Here is a 27,248-nt window from a genome sequence, read left to right as displayed (position 1 = left end):
GTGCTCCCACAGAAGTGGTTTAAAAGCCCAAACAGACAGGGCGACGGTTCCGTCTTATATTTTAATTTTTATTTGATTTGGGTTTTTAGCCCCAGCCACCCTAGCCCCGTCAACGTGACTTTTATTTGATTCCCCCCTCGCTCCCTTTATCGATCACGGGCTTCGTCTGCTTTAGCCGAAAGGAGGAAAGGGGCTGCGGGGGTTATATTTTAAGCCCCTCGCTTTGTTTGTTTGCCTCCCGAGGCAGGATCACATGCCAAAGCGTACATCGATATTTTCCGAGATCGGCGCGCCTCTCCCCCACCACCCCTTCCCCTCGCCGCAGGGGAGACGGGCAGGGAGGGGTGGGGTGGGGGGGTGACTCCCCCAAAAAATCAAGAAGCCACCGGCAGAGCGGGGCTGACGGCGGCCACCGGCGCGGAGCGGGCCCGTGCGGCGCGGGGCCGGGCGGCCGCGGGGCGATCGGCGGTGGCGCGGCGGGGCGCGGGGCGGGCGCTGGGGCGGGCAGGGCTCGGGGCGGCCGCTCCGCCATTAGCCGGTGGCCGGGGGCGCCCGGATGGACGGGGCGGCTCGGGCCAATGAGCGGGAGCCGGGAGAGCGGCCGGGCGGCGGGCGAAGGCGGCGTTGGGAGAGGAGCCGCCAGTGCGGGCGGGGAGAAGGAGAGAGGCCGAGGGAGGGAGGGAAGAAAAAGAGGGGGAGGGGGGGGAATAAAAAGCCGCCGCCTCAGCAGCGCCCACCGAAATAAACAGAAGAGCGAAAGGCAGCGAGGGCCCGGGCGGAGCGGGGCTGCAACTCCGCCGCCGCGGCGCTCCGGCACTCCCCGGCCCCTTCCCGCCCCCCGCCTCCCCTCCCCACCCCCACCGCCGCCCTTATTGTTTTTAATCCGCCTCCGGCACCCCCCTCCTTGCCCCCCTCCTCACGCCCCTCCGCCGCAGCGGGCGGGGGCTGCGCGGCGCGGGGCACCCCCCGGGTCCCTTCGCTCCGTGGGAACCCGCGGCTGCAAGTTTTTCTCCGTGAGAGACACCGCTAATGCCCGGCGGAGGATAAAACGAGAAGCGGAGGCCCGGCAGCGGCGGGGGGCTCGGGGCTCGGGGAGGGCCGCGGCCCACGCGGGGAGCGGCGCGGGGCCGGGCGGGCTGGGGTCGGCGGCGCTGACATCCCGGTGGCGGCGGAGGAAGCGGGGGGGCGGCGGCGGCGTGTGCGCGGGTCTGTGTGTGCGAGTGTGTGTGTGTGCGTGCGTGTGTGCCGCAGGGAACGGCGAGGCGAGCCTTCCCCCCCCGTCCTCAGCCCCGTCCCTCCCCTGCTCCCCCTCCCCTCCCCTGCCCGCCCCCGCCTCAGCTCCTTTAATACACTTTGGTTCTCCGCTCGCCTTTGGACTCTGCTCTGCCTGGCTCCGGATACGACTCCGCCGGCGGCGGCTGCGGCGGCATCGGGCCGGAGCGGGCGCGGGCGGCGGCGGCGGCGGCGGCGGGGGGACGCGGCGGCTGCCGGGGGGAAGCGGAGCGGAGCGGCGGCGGCCCCGCGCCCGGGCGGGCGGGCGGCGGCAGCCCGGAGGCGGAGGCTGTAGCGGGGAGGCGGCAGCGGCGGCAGCGGCTGCGTCCCCGGAGCGGCGCGGACCATGCTGCTGGACGCCGGCCCGCAGTTCCCGGCCCTCGGAGTGGGCACCTTCGCCCGGCACCACCATTCGGCCGCGGCGGAGATGCAGGACCGGGAGCTGAGCCTGGCGGCGCAGAACAGCTTCGTGGACTCGGCGGCGGCGCACATGGGCGCCTTCAAGCTCAACGCCGGCGCCCACGACCTCTCCCCCGGGCAGAGCTCGGCGTTCACCTCGCAGGCGCCCGGTTACCCTGCCGCCGCCCTGGGCCCCCACGCCGCTCATGTCGGTTCCTACTCCGGGACGCCCTTCAACTCTACCCGGGACTTCTTGTTTCGCAGCCGGGGCTTCGGGGACTCGTCGCCGGCCGGCGGGCAGCACGGCATCTTCGGCCCTGCGGCCGGCAGCCTGCACCACCCGCACACGGACGCTCAGAGCCACCTTCTCTTCCCGGGCATCCACGACCAGCACGGTCCCCACGCCTCCCAAAATGTTCTCAACGGGCAGATGCGATTGGGCTTGCCGGGGGAGGTATTCGCCCGGTCGGATCAGTACCGCCAGGTTTCCAGCCCCAGGACTGACCCTTACTCGGCGGCTCAGCTGCACAACCAGTACGGCCCCATGAATATGAATATGGGCATGAACATGGCAGCCCACCACCACCACCACCCAGGTGCCTTTTTCCGCTACATGCGGCAGCAGTGCATCAAGCAAGAGCTCATCTGCAAGTGGATCGATCCCGAACAGCTGAACAACCCCAAAAAAAGTTGCAATAAAACTTTCAGCACCATGCACGAGTTGGTCACCCATGTCTCGGTGGAGCACGTTGGGGGACCCGAGCAGAGCAACCATGTCTGCTACTGGGAGGAGTGTCCCCGCGAAGGCAAACCTTTCAAAGCGAAATACAAACTGGTCAATCATATCCGAGTGCACACGGGAGAGAAACCTTTCCCCTGCCCCTTCCCTGGCTGCGGAAAAGTTTTCGCCAGATCAGAAAATCTCAAAATTCACAAAAGGACGCACACAGGTAATTCGGGTTTCTTTCGCCACATTTCCTCCCTCTGCCCGTGCCTATATATGCGTGTGTATATATATGTGTAAACTGATAGATACTCAGACAGAGTGATGTTAAATTAGGAGAGTGATAAAATAAGCCTCCAGTTTATTTTTTTAACCCTCTCCATCACATGGCTGCGTTTGTTTTGGTTTCTTCCCCTGCAGCATACACCCCCCTCCATCCCAGATTTCGAAAGGATATTTAACTGATTTGTTTTAATTTGGGAGTGAGAGCTGTAGATTCGTGCTGAGGTTCAGCGGAGTCTTTCCGCAGAAACGCGGAATACAGCGCGAACCAATTTTTGCCGTCTTGCTAAAATAGGGGAAGACATCCGTCCGTCCATCCATCCATCCATCCATCTGAAACGCCTTAGTCATTTGTTCTGTGCAACGTATTTGCATACAACTTCAGCGCTTGTGAGCATGGCTTTTATTTATTTATGGATACTCAGAGAAACTATATAAATACGTGCAAAATCAATCGTTAGTCCTAAATCCCGTTAGAAGTGGCAAAAAAAGTCCCTTTCTGGGAATGTTTTCCATTAAATTTAAATGGTGTGAGCAAGGCAATAAAATTTTCTCATTTAAAAAAAATTGTTTTTAAAGTCTCACTCGATGTGATTTAAGGTGTTTTTGCAACAGTTTATTAAATTATGTAATAGGGAACAGAGGATTTGAGGTTCGGAAACTTCCACCCAAATCAGGTGGAAGAGGGTCGAGGGAGCTCGGGCTTTCCTGATGGAAAATCGCCTGAGCCGAAGGGTAACAAAAATAAACGCATCCTCCCGCCTCATCTATTATTCATTTACTACTCCTGCCGGCTCAAACCGTGCCAGACTATTTCATAAAAGACGGCCAAATATTTTAGCGACTTCCACTCCAAATATTTACCCGGAGAAAGGCTAAAAATCTCGAGGCCTATTGTTTTCTCAAGTGCTAAGCCCGATGCGAGGTGCGAGACGAGCTTTAACAAGGTTTAAAATTTGAGAAATGTATTTGCATGAGATGCCCGCACTGAAGTCATTGTGTCTGAGCGGATGTCTTTAAGAAACAATTTAGGTGCTAATGGAATCTAATGTTAAATGCTTCCCCTCCAAAGGCGGGGGAATGTGGAGTTCTCACCTCCAAAGTACTCCCCGGCATTTGGAGTCTTGGCAGCCGGGAGAGAGGAATCCCTATGAAAATTAAATGAAGTATTTTACAGACGTTTAGTTTTCCCAGCGGATGTGAGTTTATCTCGAATATCCATACACGAAACAATATACCCGGCCTTAAATCTGTCGGTAATGGTTTCCAGTTTAACAGGATAGCGGATTTGGTACCGAGGCGAAACGGCTCGGTGATGCTTGCTTCTTTTTTTTTTTTTTTTAGTCGTCTTTCTTCTTCAATCTCTTTCGGGGCTGGCTATGTGTGTCCGCACGGGCCGAAATAAAATCGGGCGAGATTCCGGGACGGGGACATCCCCGGGGTTTTGGCAGGAAAACCAGCTGGGGGACGGGGGTTGCCTCGCTGCAGGGCAAGGCGTGAGCGACGCGGCCCTCCGGCGCCGCGGGCACCGGGACGCAGCCGCCCGGCCCTTCCTTGGGGAAACTGCCGCACGAAGCGACCGGGAGCGGAGGGCGAGGGCGGGGAAACTCTGCGCGGGGTTTGCGCGGGGCCGGCCGCGCTCACCCCGCTGCTGCGCCGCTCTCTTGCAGGGGAGAAGCCCTTCCAGTGCGAGTTCGAGGGCTGCGACCGGCGCTTCGCCAACAGCAGCGACCGCAAGAAGCACATGCACGTCCACACCTCGGACAAGCCCTACCTGTGCAAGATGTGCGACAAGTCCTACACGCACCCCAGCTCCCTGCGGAAGCACATGAAGGTACCCGGCCCCGCAGCCGGCGGCGGGAGGCGGGAGGGCGGCCGCCCCGCTCCGGGCGCCCCGACGGGGCGGCGGGCGGCGGGCGCGGGGCCCGGGGGCGGCGGAGGGCCGGGCCGGCGGCGGGGGGCGCGCCCGGGGGGCGGCCGCGGCCTCGCCGTCCCCCCTCCACCCGGCCGTGTTGCCTTTGCCCCCCAGGTGCACGAGTCGTCCCCGCAAGGCTCCGAATCCTCCCCGGCCGCCAGCTCCGGCTACGAGTCCTCCACCCCCCCGGGGCTGGTGTCCCCTAGCGCCGAGTCGCAGAGCACCAACAACCTCTCCCCTGCGGCGGCGGCGGCGGCTGCGGCAGCGGCGGCGGCCGTGTCCGCCGTGCACCGGGGCGGCGGCGGCGGCGGCAGCGGCGGCGGCGGCGGCGGCCACAGCGGCCTTTCCTCCAACTTCAACGAGTGGTACGTGTAGGGCCCCGCCGGACTGCGCTGCACGGCCCCGCCGCGCCCTCCCCGCCCCGGCGGCGGCGGTGGCCTTGGCGGCGGGCAGGAGGGACCGAGCGAGCCCGCCGGAGACGCGCCGGGAGATGCCGCCGCACCCGCCGGCAGCGAAGTGACGGCCGAGCAGGATGGGGACAGGGGGCCTTCATCTCCCCACACCCTCCCGCCTTCGCGTCTTTTTTTCTTTTTTTTCCCCCCTTTTTTCTGGTTGGATTTTTTCTTTTTGAAAACATTTTGAACCAGCAAAAAAATTCCAAAAACTACGTGCTGAAAAAACATAAGAGAATGAGTAAATCAACGGCGGAACGGAAAGGGAGAGAGAGCAAAACATCCCCATGCTCCACCAACACATCACCCAGCTAAAAGCTTCCCAAGGCGGAGGAAAGAAACTCTCCCTCCGGAGTCTTCAGACAAAAGATCAGAGACTCAAACTCCTCTAGTCCCCGCGCCTCCCCTGCCCGGAGCAGCCAGCGCCCTCCCGTCCCACGAACTGTGTATATAGCGGCCCTCTCCTTCCTCCGGCGAGGTGGGGAACGAGGTTTTCCTGGATTGTCGGTGTATAGAAGTTCGTCCCGTTTGTAAACCGCGGATTGGTCCCTTTCTTCTTCTTCTTCTTCTTCTTTTTTTAAAATCTTTCTTTTTTCCCCCTCTTTCTCCCTCCCCGAGAAAGTGATGGACTTGTTTTCTTTTCTCCCGCTCTCCCTCCCCACTTCCTTCTCTCCTCCTTTTTTAGTTCATCCCTTTTAAAAAAAAAGTAACGTGGAAGAAAAAAAATGGTTTCTTTTGTAATTGTGATATCTTGAATATTGTGTTCCTTTTTAAGAAGCAACTTGATTGTAAACTGCATTTCAACGATAGACTGGGGAAGAAATACCGTGCCAAAGTCTCCATTCTATTACTCACAGACACACACACGAACAACAACGCTTGTGAATGTATTTTTCTGTTAGCTGGGTTTACATGTGATGTTTTAGTGCTTTTGCAAGTTCAATTTGTTAGTTCCTGTTCGGAAGATTGTGAGGAAAAATAAACGTCGTGCCGTTAGCTTTTCCGTAATAACGCCCTTCCTCCTGTAAATACCTGTTACCATATTTATCCATTTGTAATTAAATTATGGTATTAACTTGCTACAGAGGAAACAGTATTTATAAAGAATGTTTCTTAACTATAAATATGTACAATTGTGAGCATAAACTGTTTCAGATTTTTTATTTGAAGGTTTAAGTGGTTTCATCATTTCTTGTGATATGTTTTGAGAGTAATGCATACAGAAATATAATAAAACGTGTTGAAACTGCACGAGCTGTTTCCTTTTTATGCCAAAGGCTCTAAAACCTGCTGTAAGGTATGTGATGGGCTGAGCGGCGACTGCAAAACAAATGCTTTTAAAACTTCCGCTGCTTACTGGAAGAGGAGGATTCCTTCCAGCTGGGCTCTCCCGTCCAGAAGGAATAAAAGGGGAAAAAAAAAAAGAAAAATGCAAAAAAAAATAAAGCCACAAAAGCCCCTAAAAGCTTGTGAAGCTTCTGAACTGAAAGAAAAGGGTGAGGGAGGATATGCATATTCTCCAAATGACTTTCAAGGCAGGATCTCCTTTACTAAGATATTTACCCGGCAAGAGCACATCTTCCTCCGGCTCCTGCCTTCCTCGGGCTCGCCCCTCTCTCCCCGGTGCGTGTCTGGCTGGGGGATCATTGCCCCAGAGAAACAGGGGCGTTTCGGGACGAGGTGGAGGGGCAGTGACAAGGCTCTGAGCTCGGCTCTTTGAGCCATAGATGGTCCTTGCCTCCCGTGTTGTCATCTTTTTGGCAGCCTCCGTACAGCCCGGAGAGAAGGAAGTTGTGATGACCGAGAGCTCACATTTCCCCTTCGAATTTTTTCTCTCTCTTTTCAAAAAATTGTATTTTATTTATTTTATTGTATTTGAGCCCAGAGGGCGGTTTGGGTTGTCAGATGTGTTCGGGGAGGGACGGCGAGCGGCCGGCCGATGGTTTTCCCGGGATGCTGGCCCGGCGTTTGGCTCCAAGCGCGACGTCGGGGCCCGGCCGGCGGACCCGCCCGCGCAGGGCAGGCGGACAGCGGCTCTCCGGGCACCGGGACACACAGGGAGAGTGTCACAGCGGCAGGGAAATCGTGGCAAAAGTTCGGCCTTGTCAAGGCACCGAAATACGCCCTGCGAAGCGGCAGCGCTGTGACCGGGCTCCGAGCGCCCTGCGGCGGCTGCGCTGCCCTCAGCGGCGGCTTGTGCAGCCCGGGAGAGCCTCTGCTCCTCACACCGGCCGGGCCCAGCCCTCGCACCCCCCGGGCCAGCCGCTGCTTTGGGTTTTTCGGGCTTTGTGCCGTGTGTTCCAATATCAATAGAGCTGTCTCCGGCCGGTGTGGGAGTTAGGCGAGGAGATGAGGGTACGCGGGCCCTGCTCACTCCTGGGGCGAGATGAGGGTTACCTACACCCAGGGGAAGGGGAGGAGGGAGGGAAAGACCCCCCCCTCCCCCTGTCCCGCCGCTGACAAGGAAGTTTAGATGTAGAGGGGATCCGGAGCTTCCTCGGCGGCCGTGCTCCTCTCAGAGCGGCCATCCCCGCGCACCCGGCAGCTCCCCGGGAAATCAAACTGCTATTAAAACCTAATTTATGTTCGGTAATAATATTACGTAAAAAAAAATTTATTAAAATCATTGGCATATGCCGCCTGCCCCTTGGAGACATCCGTGGGAAATGCAGCTAGAGGATCCCTCCTTGTCCTGCCGGCCTTCCCACAGCTGAAAAACCATACGGGGGTCCCGCTTCAGAGGCAGTCCCCGCCAGCCACCGCCTGCCCAAATCCCCTCCCGGACCCAGGGGCGGACGAGCAGCCCTGCCCAAGGGCCACCAACCCCTCTCTGACGTCCCCCGCCCCAGCGGGCTCATCTCCGGCCGGAGAGAAGCGCTCGGCAGCTGGGCTCCCTTTCTCCCTGCCCTCGGAGTCTTCGGGGAAGCCCAGGGATGATCCTTGAGGGGGCTAGGCGGCCTCCCTCTGGCCGAAGCGCAGGTCGTGCGGCAGCAAGGACAGCCCCGGCCCCTCCGGCAGGGATGCCTGTGCTCCGGCAGGCCCAGGGACGCGGCCGTGGCGGCTGTGGCAGTGAGTAAGCTCCCCCTCCTTCCCTGTCCTACCCAGGCTGGCCTTGAACTTGACCCTGGCCTTGGCGCATCCCGCCCGCAGCCCCTCTCCGCCCGCCTCCCTCGTGCCCTGACCCTGGCCCGGCCCTGCCACCCTCAAAGGAGAGCAGGAAGTCATCAGGCTCAGGGGTTGGGGCTTTTTTAGGGGGTAGAGCAGCCAAGATCCCTCTCACAGCCTTGTGCGAGGGTGGCCCAATGGCCCCGAAGTCCTCCTCTTCGCCCTTGTCCTTTGTCCACCTCGACACCGTCAACCTCAAACCCCTCCCTCTCCCCAGCTTTGTCTCCTACGCTGAACCTGCACTTCCCAAATCTCCCTGCCCTGGCCCTGCAGACAGCTTGGGAACCAATCTGGAGGGAGGCCTGAGGCTTCCCCAGCCGTCCCGAGCCTGCCCTGGCATTCCACGGTACCCTCATGCCCGCAGCGAGCGGGTGTCCCGGCCGGTGCCCGCACTCCCCGACGGCTGTGCCCCGACGGCTCCCGGCCCTCCTCGGCCGCACGGCCCCGCCGTCGGTGAGCAGCGGGAGCCGTCCCGTGCCCAGCTGTGGCAGCAGCCCCACTTGGCCGGTTGTCCTGCCGTGGTGTGATTCCTTCTTTATACCGTGAAAAGCAGCGTGGAGGGGCGGCTTTAATTTTTATCGTTATTAATCATAATGAAATCGTCTCCTAACCCTTCCTGCGGACCCAATGAAAAGACGGGTTGATTTCCCTGGGAATTACTCTCTCTTCTCAAGCCAAAAAATTTGGGGGTCCGTCCATACGACAGGCTGTGCTTTGCCCCCCGCACCCACAATCGGAGGGCAGTTCGGGGCTCTGCCGTCACCTGCCGCCTCTCCGCTCCACCTGGCCGGGCTGCTCTGGCGCCTTTGGGCTCCAGCCGGTGGCGGCAGAAAAAAAACAGAGCCCAAACCCAAAGGTAAACCAACCTCCCGACAAACCAACAGACATGACAGCAGCCCACACCGAACCAGGATAAAATGCAGGAGCTCTCGCCCGAACCCGAGTGTGGAGCGGCGGCCGCTGGCGCTGCCGGTGCCGGTGCCGGCGGGGCTCCGCAGCGGGCAAGGGCTGCCCCGCACGGCCAAGCTCCGCCGCCGGTGCCGGGGGCAGCAGCCCGGGCTGCAGCCGCTCCGTTTGGCTCCGGCCAGACCTCCCCAAACCCGTATCTGCCTTTTAAGTTTCCCCTTTGTTTTCAGAAACTCGAACACATTTCCTGCCCGCTATGAAGACATAGCAGGCTCCCCCAAACCTCTCCCCAGCCACAAGTGCACGCTAAACTGTGCCTTCCCGGGCACAGCGAGGTATGTATATTTTTCAATTTGTCATCTTCACGCATGGTTGTGAGGGTTGGGTTTTTTTTGGTTTTTGGTTTTTCTTTTCTTTTCTTTTCTTTTCTTTTCTTTACTTTTTTTTTTTTTTTTTTTTTTTCTTTTTTTTTTTTTTTTTTTTTTTTTTTTTTTTTCTTTTTTTTTTTTTTTTTTTTTTTTTTTTTTTTTTTTTTTAGTGGTGTTTCTTAACTTCTTGCGTCCCTTTTTTTTTTTTCTTCATCTTTTTTCCCCTACTCCTTTTTTTCATTCCTCTTAGGTTTTAGATTTTTCCCCCCCCTATTGTTTTTGGTTTTTTCCTCTTTTCCCTGAGCTAGACGCCAGGGATGGAGCTGCATATTAGCAGCAGAGAAAGCAAGAACTATTGTCCCACCCTGCAGGGCACGGTGCCCCCCTCTGTCCCAAAGTGCAAGCCTTCCCCAGTGCTTGGAGTTTCCTCACTTTTCTTTCTTTCTTTCTTTTCTTTTCTTTTTTTTTTTTTTTTTTATCTTTTAAAAATTTATTTTCTGGACGGTTTCTCTGTCATTAATACTTTCGGGAGAGAGAAAAGAAGAAAATAAAAGAAAAGAGAAGAAGAAGGAGAAGGAGAAGGAGAAGGATAAGGATAAGAAGACCGGGTGAGGGAAGACCTTCGCTAGAGGTTTCATGTCTTTAATAAACACTTCAAAGTGGCTGCCTAGCCGCTGTCCCGAGGAAAGGAAGCGCGGCACAAACGGAGCGCGGATCCCGCTTCCTCGCAGCGCGGGAAACAGGAGCAGGTTCCCCCTCGTCCCTCGCCCGTGGTGCCAAGCGCTTTCCAGCGAGGAGCGGGAGATCCGGCAGGGCGGAGCGGCTGGATCCGGAGCGGAGCGGGGACTCCTCCAGCCGGGGCCCCACGCGCGGGATCAGCTGCCGCGTTCCGGAGGGGGAAGGACGCTCTTTTGGTGTTAAAAAGAAAATAATCGGCAACTAAAGCAGGGGAGGGGGGTGGGGAGTAACTCAAGCGCCAGCAAGTGACGGAGCGGGTGTTTTACACGAGCGGCATCGCGCCTCGCAGGGGGCTGGGGGCAGCCGTGGGTCCGCGGGGGGCTCCCGGCGTGAGCCAGCCCCAGGCGGGCAGGGCTTGCCGCCGCGGGACGGGATCTCCCCGACACCTGTCCGGGGCTCCGCCGGCTGGGGGCTCGGCACAGCGCCCCGGGGGCCCCGCCGCAGCTCCGTGCCCGTGCCGGTGCCCGTGGGTGGCCGCGGCCGGCGCGTCCCGGGGGCAGCGGGGACGGCGCTTGGCCCCAGCCGCGCTCCTGGCGCGGAGCCCCCCAGGAGACCGGGGCTGGCTGCGCGGTGTGCGTGGATTCCGGCCGGACCTCGGTGTACAGCAGTTTGCGGTGGGGGAAAAAAAAAGAAAAAAAAGAGAAAAAAACTAGAAAAGAAAAGAAAAGAAAAGAAAAGAAAAGAAAAGAAAAGAAAAGAAAAGAAAAGAAAAGAAAAGAAAAGAAAAGAAAAGAAAAGAAAAGAAAAGAAAAGAAAAGAAAAGAGCAATTTTCATTCCAACTTTTTTTTCCCCTTCTTCTTCCTAGACTGCTAATTCCTCTGTGTGGGCAAACACCCCTTCTCCTTTGATTCTTAGCCACAGCGCCTAGATTAAATACCGGTTTTAATGAGAGCGTGGCTGTGGCCGCATAAGGTGATGATAGTTATGAAGACGGTCTGACCTGTTTTGATGAAGACGATCTGACCTGTAGGGAGAGAGGGAAAGGTCAGCCACATGCAGTGGCCAGATTTCTGCTTGTTCCCGGCACATGCTGCTACAATATTGATCCGCGGAGAAAGATAAACATAAAAGATAGATCGTATGTGCTGAATACTAATGAACGTGGCTTCCAGATTTTAATTGTTGTTGACTTCTTATTTCCACCGTAAACATTTGCTGATATCCGTAGGGCATTTCCCCCAGTTTTTAAAAAAATTATTATTTTATTTTTTCTTATTTTATCTTATTTTGCTTGTTTTAATTTTTCCCCCTCATCTCTCAGTGTGTCTCTTGATGGAAATCTTCCCACCAAGTTATTTTCCCTATCAGCCGAGGTGCAACCACCCGAAAGTCACGGCCAACATCTCCTTTCCAGCGAAGGAACCTCTCCTGGAAACGGGGAAAGCTACTCTGAAAGGCAACATCTCGACTTGGGATGCTCCTTTCGGATTCCCGCCTCGTCACTCGCTCCATTCCTTTGCAGCAAAACGCTGCAGATGACACCGGAGTTGAGGGTTAATTTTTTTTCCCCCCCCTCTCCCGGATTGGAATGCTGCAAACCCAGCACTTGCGCTGGAAGAGAGCTCTCCTTTCAAAGCCTCCCCAGTTTCCCAAGTGTTACCAGACTAATACACCTACGGGAGGCAAAGAGATGGAAACACGCAGTGTCTCGGGAAGAGAGGCATGTTTCCCCTCGGCTGTGCAGAGGCAGTGGGCTCTGTTCCGAGGGTTTTCGCTGCGATACAAAATTGTTAAGATCTTCCACCGCCCTGACTGTCTCTTTAATTTTTTTTCCTCTTCGAGATGGTCAAAATTATCTGTAAACCGCGTAAAGCAGTCAAGGAAACAGCTATCCCCAAACACGCGTTTCAAGTTTCTGCTGCTTCGAGAACGAGCGAGAGTAAGCACCATCGGCTATACAGTGGCAATTAACTATATCAGCCTCACATTTAAGAAAATGAGGGAGATATTAAACTCTTAATTCCCATCATTACTAATAATTTTCATGAAGAGAACTTCTAAAAGATTTCCCCCCCCCTCCCTTACACTTTCCAGTCTATTTTTTAACTCTGGAGTGATTTACTACGTAAGTAATTTTAGAGGATACAGTTTACAGCTTGAGTTATTAGACTGAACACCTCTGGCTGACACCACAACACCTTTTTTTTCTGCCTGCAGCTGTGAGTCACAACCCCATTTTCATACCAAACTGCTGCACATTCCTTTACAATATAGGCTTCCTTCTTGCAAAGATCAAACACTCTGCAGCCAACGTGTTTATTTTAAAATACAGGAAAATTAAAACTAAACATGGACTTAAAAGAAAAAAAACAAATGCATCATTTCTTTCCCTGCTGTCTTTCCCACTAAAATAAATTAAAATAAAATTAGGAGGGAACGGCGTAGACTGCTCCAATAAAACAATACAGTGACAGAGCCAAAACAGTTGTTTTCGACAGGAATAGGAACAGTCCCTTCTGTTTGCTGTTATTTATTTATGCATTATTGTGGCTATGGTTTTAATTATATGTGGGAATATTAGGCCAAGATGCTGTAACCGTAGCCTCCCTTTAACACACTTTTCTTATTTGTTTAGTACCAGCGCTACAAGGCAAGAACAGGCACCATAAGGAAAATGTTTTCAATATTCTGTTTAAGAGCTTACAACAGGGAATCCCGGAATTACAGGAAAACCTGCAGGCCTGCTCCGTGGAGGTGCCCGGCAGGACCAGGCAGATTTCGTGCTCCTCCTGGCAGGTTTCGGGGTGCGCGGAGGGGGAGGAATTGCGGGAGAGGTGCCCGGAGTAATTTTTACCCAGCAAAGTGGCGTTTTGAAAGCCTCCTTGCTGTTCAGCAGCACAGACACTAGGATGCTTCTTAATTTTGAGCGTAGTAAAGGTAGACTTAATCTCTGCTCCTTCCGGTAACCTACTGCCAACTCCTCCCCTGGGGCTTGAGAGGGGGGCTTTGCTGCAAGTCCTTTTTCTTCCATTCTTCCATCCCCTATTTATGGGTTTTGTTGTTCTGTGGGTTTTTTTTTTTTTTTTTTTTTTTTTTTTCACCGTACTCGATGGTGTTGGCGTTGCCCATAATTTCCTCCTGCTCCTTTGCCAGTCTTTCCTCACGTCACCGGAGTGATGGGTGAGGAGGGGGGAGCGGGACAAACCTGCCCTCATTAATTTATCTTTGGTACTCATATCGTACTTTAGAGAAGAAAAATTTTAAAAAAGGGGAAGAAAAAGAAAAAGAAAAGAAAAAAAAAGAAAAAGAAAAAAAAGAAAAAAAGAAAAAAAAAGAAAAAAAAAGAAAAAAAAAAAGAAATAGGAAGGAAAGAGAAGGATCATTCACTTTAGGAAACGGATAAAACAACTTCTCCCGTCATCCCTCCAAATTATCTCCGGTGCAAGCGGCTCCGAAGAGCTGAGCGAAGCAAGCGCCGAGCCCGCAGCGCTCTCTGGGCTGTCTCGGCGCAGCGAGGGGAGCAGGACCAGCCCTTGCCAAGCGGGACCGCGGCACATCCCCCGCCCCGCCGCCGTGGCTCCCGGGGCCGAGGCCTCTCTGTGGTCCCGACGTGCGCCCCACAGCAAAGCGGAGCGGCAGGGGCCCACCCCGCTGGAAGCGCTCCCGTTCCGCGGGCATGGCTGCTGCCGTTCCTGGGCCTCGCCATTCCCGCTGTCCGCGCCTTCCCAGCGCTCTCCGAGCCGCGCTCCAGCCGCCGCTCCCCGGCCGCTACCTGCGCGCTCTCTGCGCGCACCGCGGGGCGGCAGCGCCGGGACGGGCGGCAGCGGTGCGAGGAGCCTCGCCCGTCCGGCACAAGCGACACCTGCTAAGGCGGATGGCTGCGGCCACCAAGCCTCCTCCCCACCCTCCCACCCACTCCCCTCAAAAAAAAAAAAAAAAAAGAAGAAGGAGGCGAGTTTCTCTTTTCCAGCTCCTAAATGAAGTTCTGGGACTTGGCAAAGACAGCACAGGTATCTACGGATGGCCCGTTCCGCCCGCGGAGGCTGCCGGAGTCTCACGGGGACGTTCCCTAGCGTGGTTCCTCCCGCATGGTTCCCCCTCCTGCCGCGCCCCCAGCTCAGGGGGCGATGTGGCTGTGGTCCCTGACGGGACGTGCCCGGCCCACCTGGCCCCACGCACCCCGGCCCCGTGAGCGCCTCCCCCGCTCTCCCGTCTGGGACCGGCCCCTGGGCTCCTCTCCGCGCCTCCTGCACAGCAGCCGTGCCCGTGCCCCGAGGTGTTTGGGGTGTCTACAGCAGGCGGACTGCTGGTTCCGGAGAGGGGTCCAGATCCTACCCCCCGAGCCTTTCCTTTAATGGATTTGTGACAAACTGGCGCCACAGCCCCACGTCTCTCCCCGTGAAGGTGCTCCATGCATACAGAGCTGGCAGGGGTGCACTTAGCGACCGCCCCCCCCGGGTCGGAGAGTCCGATGCTCAGCGGCCAGCTCACGCCGTCTGCCTCCCCAGAAGTAGGAACCTAACCCTTCTCGGCGGGGATTTAACAAAAAGGGGCAGTTGCGTTTAATTAAAAGCATCGACTGAGGCCGGGGGAAGCCGGGTTCAGGAGGTGCTCTCGCGGCTGAGGAGGATTTGACTCGCAAGTCCTTCAGGGTGCTCCTGCCCTCTGGAAAGATTCATGTTTCCGCATTAGGGGGGCATTAGGGGAATGAACGTAAAAGTCAGAGACAGCTTTTGTCCCCAAACCCAATGAACGCAATTTTTCAACGCGATGAGGAGTTCAATTTTTTTTTTATTTTTGACCAGTTTGTCCTCCCCGGGGAAGCGCCGAAAGAGGCTCCCCTCGAAAGAATACAAAGGAGATGTGCGTCCTGGCGCTTCCAGGCTTCGATGCCCGAGCGCAGCGAGTCGCAGTCCCGCAGGTATGGGAGCAGCTACCCCAGAGAGCCCAGGCTCTCCAGCGTCCTGCTCCCCCTCTCCCGCGGCCGTAACAGCGGGATACCTGCGCCCCGCTGGGGCCGTGCATCCTGCTGCCCTGAATTTCACTGTCGGGAGAAACGCTGGCCTGCCACCTGCGGGGCCACCGAGTGATGGGTCCCTCAGTCCGCTCCGGTGCACCGGAGGGGCTCCGGGTCGCGTTACCCCGTGCCCGTCATCTCGGCATTTCGGCACTTCGTGGCGACCTTTAGGCGTCCGCCGCGCTAGGCATGTAAGCCACTTTTAGGCTTTTAGTGAGGCTGTCCCCGCCTCCGGGGCGACTTGGGAAACAAGGAAGGAATTCCTCGAGGAATGCCCCAGCGCCAGCCCTCGGGAGGTACAGGCACACACTGTGCCACCATCACTTTGTGCAATGCTCCTGCCAGGCTCCCGAGCCTCCGAGCAACCTTCCACAGGGAATCCCGGCCCCTCGCCCCCTCCAGCTCTTGCAGCAGGAGGGACGTGAAGAAACAGGGCTGCGGCTCCCTCCCGGTTTCTGACAGTGTCCCCGGTGCTGGGAGCTCCTGGGAGCGCCTGGTTCTGCCCGCACCGCCGGGCGGGGTCCCATACGCGCCTTCGAGAGAAGCAGCGGGCAAGAAACATCGGGAGGTCCGGGGAGGGCTCTGCGGGGCCGGCGAGGTGTCCCCTGCCTCGGGATGTGTGTGTGTGTCTGTGTCTGTGTGGGGAGGGTGTGTCTGTGTGTCTGCGTGTGACTGTGTGGGGTTTGCACACACGGCGCCGAGAAGCGCTGTGGATGTGGTGGCGGCTGTCGGGGCTCAGCCCCACTGCCGGGCAGCTCAGGCTGAGAGGCCGTGGCGGTGCCTGGAGCCCGGTACCAGAAACTAGACCATCGGGAACTAGAGCATCGATAGCATGCCTCTGAAGCAGCGGGAGAAGGGAAGCAGCAGTCTTTGCTACACTAGTTCTTATTTTGGTGGGGTACATCCACATTCACGATCCCTTTCACGTTAATGACCTTTATCTTACACTTTCAATGCTTTCTAAGGGTACCCACGTGGGCTCATCGCACACAGCGTGTGGGCTCCTCCACTGCCAGCTCAGCAGATGCTGTGGCATCTCAGGCCCCTGCCTTGCTGGCTCTCAAACACCCATGGAAACCCACACCTGCTTGGAGACACGAGTGAGATGGGAAAAAGATGCTCCATGACACAAAAGGTAATGTAAAATGAAATGGTAACCTAGTACTGCAACAGTTACACGAGAAAACCCCCCCCTCCCATTTCCTTTGTCTGTACAGTGGCTATGTTTTTTTTCCAGAAAAGAGAATAACAAGCAGAATTCACACATGGAGGTGCAAAAAACCAGCAAGAACCAGGGTCAGATTCTTGCTTCCCAAGCAAAACCAACGAACCACCACCACCAGCCAAAAGAAATCTCATATGTTTTATTTGCCTTCCATGGACTTGTATATTTAGCACATCTTTTATTGCCCCACTGTGCTTCCAGAAAGTTGCTATACCTTAGCCTGAAATCACATGAGCTTTTGGCAACTCCCTCCTGCTACAGCTGTGAAAGGAGACTGAGCCTCCAGCAGCACTCAGTCATCCCACCGCTCATGCCAGATATTCAGAGAGTACCTCAGCTGTTGGGGAGGTTCCTCATGCAGCCTAAATGATCAGCTCCCACGTGCAGCACACTAGAGACATCTCCACCTAAGCCAGAATGACGCTGATATACAAAACTGCCCCAGCCAATGGCTGGGTTTTAATAAACAATAATTACATCACACACAGCTCATACCAGTTCTGCTATTATCAAAGAAAGCAGAAACTATGTCAGAGAATGTAACAGCAGAAGTTCTCAGGTTAGCCCAAGTTAGGGGCCTGAGCACTGAAATTAATGGGTATGTTAATCCTTCATCTTAATTTCTGCAGGAGATGAAGCAATAAGAAATCACAAAGGGATTTTTGTCTTTAAAATATGTTCCTTTAATACTCTCAAATAATAATCCCTAAATGCATGACTTCTTACCTTTATGGGGTTTAAGTGGATTTTAAATAATTCCTCGACCTTGCACAGTCCTTTTATAGATAAATACCTTTTATCCTCTGCATGTATTTTGCTAAGCAAGTATCATGGTGGGGTGTATCAGAAATATCCAGATGGGCAATGCCATCATCTGTAGTACTACCAGGAGTTGCTGAAGAGATAATTGAGGTGTCAAGAGGCTGCAGTGGGGATTGAGTAGCAAGAACTTACGAACTTTAAGAGCAAACAGACCATTTTAATTCAATATTCTCGAATGGGAAAGACAAATAGAAACACCCCAGCAGAACTGTTTTCAAAGAATGTTTTTTATGAAATCTCAATGGTGTTATGGGCATATCCCATTTGCTTGAGAATATTTAGTTTTCTGTTGGTTATTTGAGAGTCTTTGATGTTTACTCAGCTGACCCATCCTGGTTTCTTGCCCTTTGCTGCCTGTAGGCACCTTTTGTCACTGCATGCCTACATGCTTTATATTCAGTTTCCATACGGATCAGAGTTGTCTCTTGGGCAAGCCAGACAAAATGAAACCTCCAGGTTTATTTCAGCTGATTTGAACTGCTGCCAAGGCAAGGGCCACACTGTCTCAGGGACTGAGTTTTAAAAATCTAGTAAAGAACAGAACACTCAATTACTATTTATTTCCAGAAGGTATTTCTGCCTCTTCTTACAGTTGGATTTTATGAAGACTCACCCCATCAAATTCTAGCCCCAAGCTGTGGTTTGGTTTTACACATGTCAGTGAGGCAGTTTTCCTTCTACAAAAAAAAAAGACCCCTGATGGTTTTAAATCTAGCATGATTGAATGTTTGATTGTGATCATTGTGGAAGGGACTTGAAGTTTAATAAATAAGTAGACAATCAACTTTTTTTTCTTTTCAGGATAGGTGTTAGTGAAATGGAAATATTTCTATAAAACAAGAACATTGCTACTCTACTTTAAAAATCTATATAAAATACTAAACTTTTTAAAACTCTGTGCAAAATTATTCTTTGAGACATATCCTAATTCTTAGTGTGCTAAAGAAAACTGAATTTTAGACTTCTGCATCTATAGAATTAACAGATTAGCAAACAAAAAATTCTTCAACCAGTCCTTCCATGTAGAAGAAAGCACACTGCATACCCTGAGAAGTGGTCTTGCTTGCTAGTTTTGTGAGCAGTCTTCAGTGAAGAAGCCAGGTACCAGCAGGGGATGAAGAGTGACCATCTTTCTCTCCCCAGGAAGCGATTTCATCGGGTCAGGATTAAGGAAAATAGCAGAGCAGGTTGGAGTATCATGCAGGACTGTCAATCTGACATCTTCCAAGAACAGTACATTCCCATAAAACTATAAATAAGAAAAAATATGTACCAGCTGCAGCATATGAGCAGAAAACCTATCAGGAGCCTCTAGAAAAAAAAATCATCTGTCTTTTTGGGAAAAGTAAAAAGCATATGCTTGAAGCTGTTATCATATAAACACATGCCTAGAACATGAGCTTTTCAGGATGCAAATAAATGGGCTAGTCACTTGACATAGTCTCTATATACTGAAATTTAGAGTAATTAGAGGAGAATTGCTGGGCTCCATTCGCAAATACTTTATTTTAATAACATGCAAATACTTTATTTCAATAACACTCAGGATATTTTCTGTATTTTCAGAGGTACTATATTTCAGTTTGCTACAGTTAATATAATAGAAAATTCTGTAGTCATTATTGACTGCAACTGCTGACATACAATTTGAGAATTAAAGTTCCATGTGGAAAGCTGGTGATGGATATTGAAAGCACTTTATGCTCATACTCCACCTCATAACCAACAGCTAGAATGAGTTGGTTTTTGAGGACATACAAGGGGATGTGGAAGCTGGTTTCAGGGAAAATCAACCAAACACTTACAGACACAACACTGTGTCTGCAGTCAGTGGGTTGGTCTGTGAGTTGAGGCTGGTTTGGTCTGACAGGAACAGATAACTGCAGTTGGAAGTTTATGACAATGGATTTGACAGCATGTGATGATATTCAGTATATCCTCCTGCATTAGCGTGACTGCCCATTCCTCATTAGGGCCAGAATGTTCTCATTAGTAAATTGGCTTGCATGATCCAAAAGTGCTTTCCCTGTGGGCTGAAATGAAGTGCTGCCCTGGGGAGGAGGAGCATGGGGGTTACCAAGTCCCAGCCCTCTGTGCTTAGTGCCCTTCAGCACTGTGCCAAGCACAGGCCGGTGAGATCTGAAGCACACCCCTGTCCCAGTGCCAGGCAGGGGTTTGGCCCTTCCACACAAAACAGCTTGGTGCTCTCTTTGCAGTTCAACATCCCTGTGATCTTTCTTTTCTTTTCTGCAAAGATACAGAGACTCAGGCTTACGACTCAAATTGTAGGGGACTCTAAAGAGCTCTTGATGCAAGGGGAACCTGTCTGTTCCCATCACAGATGGTATCACCTGGTCATGGGGCTTAAAAGGGACCTAAACATCTGTGTTTCCAGTGACACTGTGACTAGATCCTTTTGTCCTTGATTAAATTTTACCTGAAATTGTAATTGGAAAAGCATTAAACTTTTTCTTGACAAGAAGATGGAGGCAGTGTCTGGCTGTGTCCTGCTGGTAGCCAGAGCTCGGTATGTTCCCGGTCCACTTCCCAGGGACTTCTTGAATGACCTGGTTTGGGTGTCCACTGACTAGCAGGATATAATGAGCACTACTCCCCTCTCAACATTTCAGTGTTCTGACCCCACATAAATTGCTGTGACAGTTGATGGAAAAATTGGGAGGCTTTAGGAACAGAGTCAGAGTTCCCAAGCAGGTAGTGCCATCAGCCTGTTATGCTGATGTGGGGCTTCCCTCTGGAAACCCAAAACCATCTATGCTGGAGAGGCACTCAGTCATCTCTCAGGAAGTGATCAGTTACTTAGAAGATGGAGATCCCCTCTAATGAATTAATAGAGTCTTTCTCCTCTGACATCAGCAGATTATCCCTGTGAAGGCACTGGACCCATGGATTTGGGTTAAATCTTCTGCTTTCAATGCTACAGTTAACCTCAAAGGTATAATTTCCTTGGGAATATGTTTGAACATTTTTTTCCTCCCAACATTTGTAAGGATTTTCAGTATTTCCTTCCTGTTATCTTAAATTTGGCTGTCTTTAAGGCCAACAAAATCCATTTTAATTTATAGAAATTTATTTTCAAATGAATGAAATGCTACCCTGCTACAGAACCAGCTGTAGCTACACTCAGGAGTATGAGCAGAGAGTAAAAGCAGCACTCAGGGGCACAGATTGCCTTTCTTGCTGTGCTTTAAGGGGTAAGCACTGCAGATAATCCAGATGCCCAATTTATGCAGAACAATTGTCAACCTTTGATAGAAGTGACAAATAATACAATCCCCCTGATTTATTGCAGTGCTATCTTCTCAGTCTGCTGCTTTGAGGTTGAATGAGAGACCACAATATGAAGTCTGGGGCCTCATGGCTGTATGACACTTCCCATAGGACATGAAATGATGAACAGGAGAGCAGCTTTCCTGCTTTATTGATGGAATATTTAGGTTTTAAGGCCTGTAGTATCAATATTACAGTCTCCATATTCCACATGCTTTTGGGAACATTGTTGAGAAAACACACATTTCTGGGAATCATAAGGCAATGAACACATAACCTGGCTCACACCTGAAATCTGACATATTGTATATACTTAGCCTGTTCATGTGCAGCTTATACAGTAAACACATCAGCAAATGATTACTGGTGTCTATTATACTTAAGGTTGCCAAATATTTTCAATTTAATCATCTCCTTTCCTGTTTTCACGTGATCAGTTTTCCTAAAAAAAATTTCTGTGGCTTTGAATTTCCTCTCTGTGGCTTTTGCCCCTAAATGATTTTCCAAAGTCTTTTTTTCACAGTGTTCTTTCATCCACTTTTGAAGTGGTGATGGTTAAAAAAAAAAAAAAAGAAAACAGAAAAAAATTGGTTTCCACATAGACTAAACCTCCAAAACTATGAGAGTCACAGCAAAGTTAATGTGGACAAAATCTGCACTGAAGACCAGTGTCCTCCAGTCAGGTTTTGATTAATTTTCCACCAATTTTGACTGTATTGTAGTAGGAACCTTTAATTTTGGGAAAGAAGTTTAAGAGATTTGACTGGAAAGACAGATACTTCAACATAGGTTGTCCTCAGTCTGAAGCCTCCAGATATATTATGCTCATTAAGTGTCCCATTCCTCTGTCTGCATTTTTGTTTCTAAGAGGCAGAGCCTGTACCCTCTTTAGAATGAATAACTTGGAAAGAAAGAATTTACAAGCTCCACAAGTTTATTGGTTCCAGATTTCTTTCCTTTCCTTTTTTCCCCCTCCACACATAATTTGAGATCCCTTCTCCATAAAAGTTTAGATAAATATGTTGAAAACATTAATACATCATAAAGGTCAAAAGATTAAGCATTCAAGAGTCAGCCAACCTCAAGAATTATTGTAGTGAGCTTTACATGATCTATATCCATCTTGTATCAAGGACAGTTACAAACTTGTTCCAGCATTTCAATCTCTTTTCTGAGCTGCCTGTAAATTCATATCCTGTTTAATTCTTTGCTGAAACATAAACTAGAGAGAAAAGACGTTACCACATCACCAAAAATTCACATGAGACTCCTCTGATCTTGGTAGGCAAGATGTGCACAACATTGAATAAACAGTGCAATGCCACTGCAACCCTGGCATTTTTCAGGTATGTTTTCAGCCATATAGAGACTGAATTCAGACAAAAAATCTATTACTTTTCACAGTAGCATAAATAATTTCAGGACAATAAAAAGACTGTTCCATATACAGCAAATTAAATGAATTATGGTTCGGGGGGGAAAAAACCCAACTAAGACTTAACAAACCAATAATGACGCTACCTTATAACAGTGGCTGCTAGGTATGTATATCCAGTTAACATTGTCTCTACAGATTAGTTCTGTTAATCTGAAACTCTGCACCAGTTACACAGACCAAGACAAGCTAAGAGGGACTTTGCCATCTCTTTCAACTCATAAGGATGGCTACTCTGCATTCTTCTCCTTTTAGGGGCTTCAGGACTCAGCAATGTCAGGCCAGTTGTGAGGAATTAATTAATTTTCCCTATTGCACTCCAGCTGTGGAGTTGGGCTGCAATGTTGCTGTTTTAAAGTGTAATTAAGCTCCATTTTCTCTCTCTAATCCTTATTTTCTAAGAAAGTCACGGTCAGGACTAATAAATGCTCAGCAGGGCTGTGTGTAAACCCTAAATCTAAACTAAACTTTTGGGATGGTTTTGGTTTTGGGATGAATCTGAAATTAAAATTGCTCCACGTTTTCCTCACCCCTAAACAAGACTAAATCCTGACTCCCAGTCTGCCTGAAAAAGGGAGACTCTGATGGAGACTCTCTCTGATGGAGAGCAGCAAGAGCAGCAGGAGCCAGAAGCAGACCAAAAATCAGGAAGGGTGAAGAGTATTTGTTGGCATGACAGACATCACCTGGCATTTGTCATGGGTAGTTCTATGAGAGATAGGTTCCTTTCCCTCTAAAAAAAATAGCCTGAACTTCTATTTTAAAGCTAAGGGAAAAGCTATTTACTTTTTCCAAACACACTATGGAAGCTGATGTTACTGAACAAACTTATCTCAGATCATTTATAGGCACACCGGCCTAGGAAACTTGCTTTAACCAACTCTGAGTATAAAAATAGCTTTTTGGTCTTCTTCTTGCTAGAATGCCCTGTTTTGAACAAGAAGAAGCCAGTATAGCTTTTCAAGTCCACTCCACAGCTGCAGTGCTAAGATATTACTTAACTGCAGCTTTTTGTGTTTTCTAATCTGATCATCCGGATCTTCCAAGAACCATCAAACATGTTTTCCACATCTATTAGGAGAACAACTGCAGAGCAGGGAACATCGCAGTATTTGGGTGTATTTTCCCAGACATTCACATTACTGTGAGTAAGGACTGAGAAAGGGGCTCTTCCTCAATTATGCTTCCAACTGAATGGAATTTCATTTCCTATTTGACTGTATGTTTTATTTCTTACTCACTTTTCCTCCTTCTCAACAATTACAAAAAGGCAAAGAAAAGGTGGAATTGCTTATGTGAAGCAAAAGCAGTATAGCCTCTGTAGAAAAAAGACACACCATTATATTTAGCAGGTTTTGAAGACAAGTTAATTTAATGAGATTATTTACAAAGTAATAAATGAAACATAATGGAGCTTGGACTATATTATGGTTAGAGAGGGCAACTATTTTTTTATCAACATCTTCATGCTACCTTAAAAGTGTTGAAACCCTTAGATTCCACCTACAAAATCTACTGAAAGATGCAGTGAGGAGAACCAAAAAAAAAAAAAAAAAAAAGAAGAGGTGAATAAAGAAAATCTATCCCTTGGGGCAATTTCTAAGGAGGCAAGAGCTTCTTTCCTGCCAAGAACCAGTGTCTTCAAGGATCATGCAGCACTCGTGCCAAGTGTTTTATGGCACCACACTCCAGCTGGCAATGGGTTTTGGACCGCAGCTTTGGCAGTGGGAGCGGGGTGAGCTGACTGCTGTGTTTCTGAATGTAGCATGGTTCTGATCTGACAACCCTGGTGTGATCCAGAAAGGCACCTTATTGCTTCCTGAGGAGGTTTCACAAGCAGATTAGGTGCCTGGTCACATGGGGAGAGATATTTAAAATTAAACATTTATATTCAAAAGACAATCTACCCGGTGCCCAATATTGGTTGGGGAGCTCTTCACAGCTGGGTGAGAAATGCTGTGCTGTAGTCCTCACCCCTTGTTAGGCTTCAGCAGCCTGGTTTGCCCTGGATTGGGGGTTTGAATTTGTTTTCAGAGACAGTCTGACTGATAGAGGGGATGTTTTAAGTGAGGTGGGCTGAGAGCTGTTGAAGGGTCGAGAGGTAGAGCATGACTTTCCTGGGGAGCCTTGTAAATGAAGAGGGGCTGAGTGGGGGCCACATCCTCTGCCCTGGATTGAGGCAGAGACAGGAATGCAGGAGTTATGAGGCCAGGAGGAAGGCAGCAAGGAGAAACATCAAATAAAAACCTAGGGGGCAGGGCAGCCAGCCAGAAGAGAGAAGACACCTAGCCAAATACATAAATAATCCTGGGAAGCCAGAGTAGAAGTCAGTAACTCCCCAGTGCCTGCAAGCCTGTGGTTAAGGAGCTGAGGCTGGATCTTCTGAGGCAAAGGACAGCCTATAGCCATGCCCTGTAGAAGACATCCTCCAGCCACCCTGACCACCTTGCACAGGGATCTGGATGAAGAATAATTTTTTACTGAAATCACATTTCTGTGCCATTTTTATCCCCAGTGCAATGGCACAGTAAATAATTCCAGTTTGCCTTATTATACAGCCCACCTGACAAGCAAAGGCAAATATATTTTTGGAGAAGCAGAGCCAAGAGAGTGCATTTAGTCTCCATACTGAGAGTGTCCCAGACTCAGCAAACTTGCTGTCTTTAGTTTAACGTGGTGTTAAATACAGAACATGCTCAGATAAGAACCTGAGTAACCTGAGGTGCAGTAACACCTGAGGAGCTGTAAAACATAGATAGCATAGTTCTCAAAAAACCTTTTCATGTACACTCTGAAGTTTTTGGTGGGAATGCTACCATAACACAAAGTAATAATTCTGGAAATGGAGATGAGGTTTATTCATTCTTTTCTTAAAGTAATCTGGATGAATGCCAATATTTCATACATATCTCTGATAAATGGGTGCACCTAAACCAAATTATTCTCAGAAAGTTTGCAAACTCCACAGCTTGTAGCTCCAAAGAGTCAGTGGCTGTGGTCTTCATACCTTAACCAGGTGTGTACTGAAAGACAACCAAATGTTTACTTTTGAGCTATATTTCCACATATGCCAAGTTTCCTATCTCTTTCTGTAATGACATTTTGTCACAAAACCCAAAGAATGTCTGCCTGAGAAAAAATGCTAAATGGCTGAAATGGCAATGAACTGATTAATCTGCTGCAGGAAGGTTATGTACGTCTGAATATCTGTCCCAAAAAAGAAATGGAGGAAAAAACATTAAAATGACAAGCCAATGCTCTGTAATTGGCAGGAATCTACTTTGTCACTGACTGTGACAGAGTTTGCAAAACCTATTAAGACATCAGATGTGTAAAGAACTAAGAAAAACACATTGTAGGTGTATTTCATGGAACAAGGATCTTCTTGCCATAATGCCTTTAAAAATTGTAATACTCTGAAAAGAAATGTTGTAGATGCATTAACTTACACCCTTAAGTTTTGAAATAAATTCAGGGACTTAGGCAGACTGCAAAACAAATCTGTGAAACAACAGAAATAAATGTACTGGAAAAACAAAAAGCAAGCTGTAATTTTCTGCAATAATCCACTCTTTCATATGGGACACACTCTCTGAAGTTAATGGGAATTATCATGGGTAAACAGAAGGATGTGGCCCAAATTTGATCTCCAGGGAGACCTACAAGAAGAAAAGGCCATTTGTAAAGGAATCAGGCTTGAGACACACCCATGGAAAACACTGCATAGTATGTTTCTAAATTGATGTCTACTAAACAGTAGCATATCGCAGCATATAAGTCATGATCCAGTCCTGTGAGATGTCACCAAGAGATGTGGCCCTTCCCTCACTTTCCAGCTGAATCAGGGAGCTCAGTGGGGCAGGGCAGGTAACACAGCACTGCCCCATGGACCTGGGGCCCTCAGGAGACACAGCCATTCCCCACCCAGGAGAGAGCTGTGGCAACCTGCCTTTTCTCAACAACAATTCCCTCTTCTGCACAATTTTCAAGGATTGGTGGGTCAGTCATATCTCAACCAATATCCCTTGGGGTACTCATAGGTACTTTTCAATAAAGAAGTATTCTATCAAATGTTACCCTTTTAACTCCCAGCCCTTCATTCCATAGAACAGGATAAAAAACTGCTTGCAATTTTTGTAGAGAGAAAAAAGAAAAATATCTTGCACTGTCTTGAGACTTGAAGATTTCTATACTGTCTAGATCAAAAATCCCATAAAATTTCCTTTGAGGGGACTGCAGGAAAGCAGATCTTTGAGTGGAATAGATCAGGAAGTTGTATGGAATAAAAGATGGTGATAACGTGGGCTACTACTAACATGAAGCTTTGCTACATCAGCTGTAATAACTTATTATTGACATTTGGTCTTTGAAAACATATTTTCTTCTCCACTGCAGGCTAGAAGAATGGACTACAAACAATGTTTAATCAAAACTGGAGACACAATACTAGTTCTTAAGTAAAGCAAATAAGAACAGCTGAGGAAATAAAACATTCAGCTATAGAGAAAACTGTGAACTTAATATTCTTTAAAATGTGTCAAATTGATCTGTCAATTTCTCAGATAGAAGCCCTCAAGCCATCAGAATCCATATAAATTTAGGATTTAGGAACTGAAGCTAGGAGGGATGCAAATCTTGGCCCTTGTGAGAGTTTGATTCTCAGGTTATGAGCACCATGGCTTCAGGTATAATGAAATGTGCATATCACACCAGTAGCTGAAGTTTGGAGCAGAGAGCAAAAAAAAAAGGTGGAAAAGAAAACAGACATCAAAGTAAACTTCAGTTCTCTGTGGTAGAAAACTATTTGGACACACAGAAACCACGTAGCCACATCTGTGAATATAAAAACAACAGTGAAAAATAAAAGTTTTCATTTTTTTTACAACCCTCTGACTAGAAGATACAGTTTGCATGGGAAACCACAGTTGTTCTGGGTTTGCTGTGTTCAGGTGAGACTGATGGTTGCTATCCCTGCTCCTCATTCGGGGTTATTGCCAAAACCAGGTGTTCTGTGGGGTGCAGCAGGAGTGGGGCTGTCCCATGAGCGGGGTGAGGTGCTGTATGAAGCCCAGAGCCGACCACGACCCCTGATGGGTGCTGTCCCACAGGTGCCAAAAACCCTTGATACTTTTGGGAACCCAGAAGTGAACCCAGAAGAAAAGCTCCCCATGGTGCTGGGCCCAGCCCTGGCCAGAGACAGTGCAGAGATGTGGCTGAGATGGGGCATGGCTGAGCCAAAAGGGAATCCTGTGCCCTGGGTGGAGTTGCTGTGCATGCAGGTCACTGGGAAGAATGTTGG

At 50.2% G+C, this 27,248-nt stretch overlaps 2 protein-coding genes across 2 annotated transcripts in view; both read left to right on the top strand.

The window, feature by feature from the left end:
• The first annotated feature begins 1,480 nt into the window (after positions 1 to 1,480).
• Positions 1,481 to 6,295, top strand: ZIC2 (Zic family member 2). The gene is made up of 3 exons (XM_064712222.1): positions 1,481 to 2,621; positions 4,348 to 4,511; positions 4,707 to 6,295. Exons 1-3 carry the CDS (start codon positions 1,619 to 1,621, stop codon positions 4,965 to 4,967), a joined length of 1,428 nt encoding a protein of 475 aa, XP_064568292.1. The 5' UTR covers positions 1,481 to 1,618; the 3' UTR covers positions 4,968 to 6,295.
• A 9,992-nt stretch (positions 6,296 to 16,287) lies between these two features.
• The window catches only part of PCCA (propionyl-CoA carboxylase subunit alpha), a 299,270-nt gene continuing 288,309 nt past the window's right edge, over positions 16,288 to 27,248 (top strand). The window contains exon 1 of the mRNA XM_064712168.1: positions 16,288 to 16,314. Coding sequence (XP_064568238.1) covers positions 16,303 to 16,314 — 12 coding nt within the window. The 5' untranslated portion in view covers positions 16,288 to 16,302. The remainder of the gene's footprint in view (positions 16,315 to 27,248) is intronic.

The sequence above is a fragment of the Zonotrichia leucophrys genome, chromosome 1 (assembly GCF_028769735.1).
Source record: "Zonotrichia leucophrys gambelii isolate GWCS_2022_RI chromosome 1, RI_Zleu_2.0, whole genome shotgun sequence".
Classification (NCBI taxonomy): Eukaryota; Metazoa; Chordata; class Aves; order Passeriformes; family Passerellidae; genus Zonotrichia; species Zonotrichia leucophrys.
This window is presented reverse-complemented; position numbering and strand designations above follow the sequence as displayed.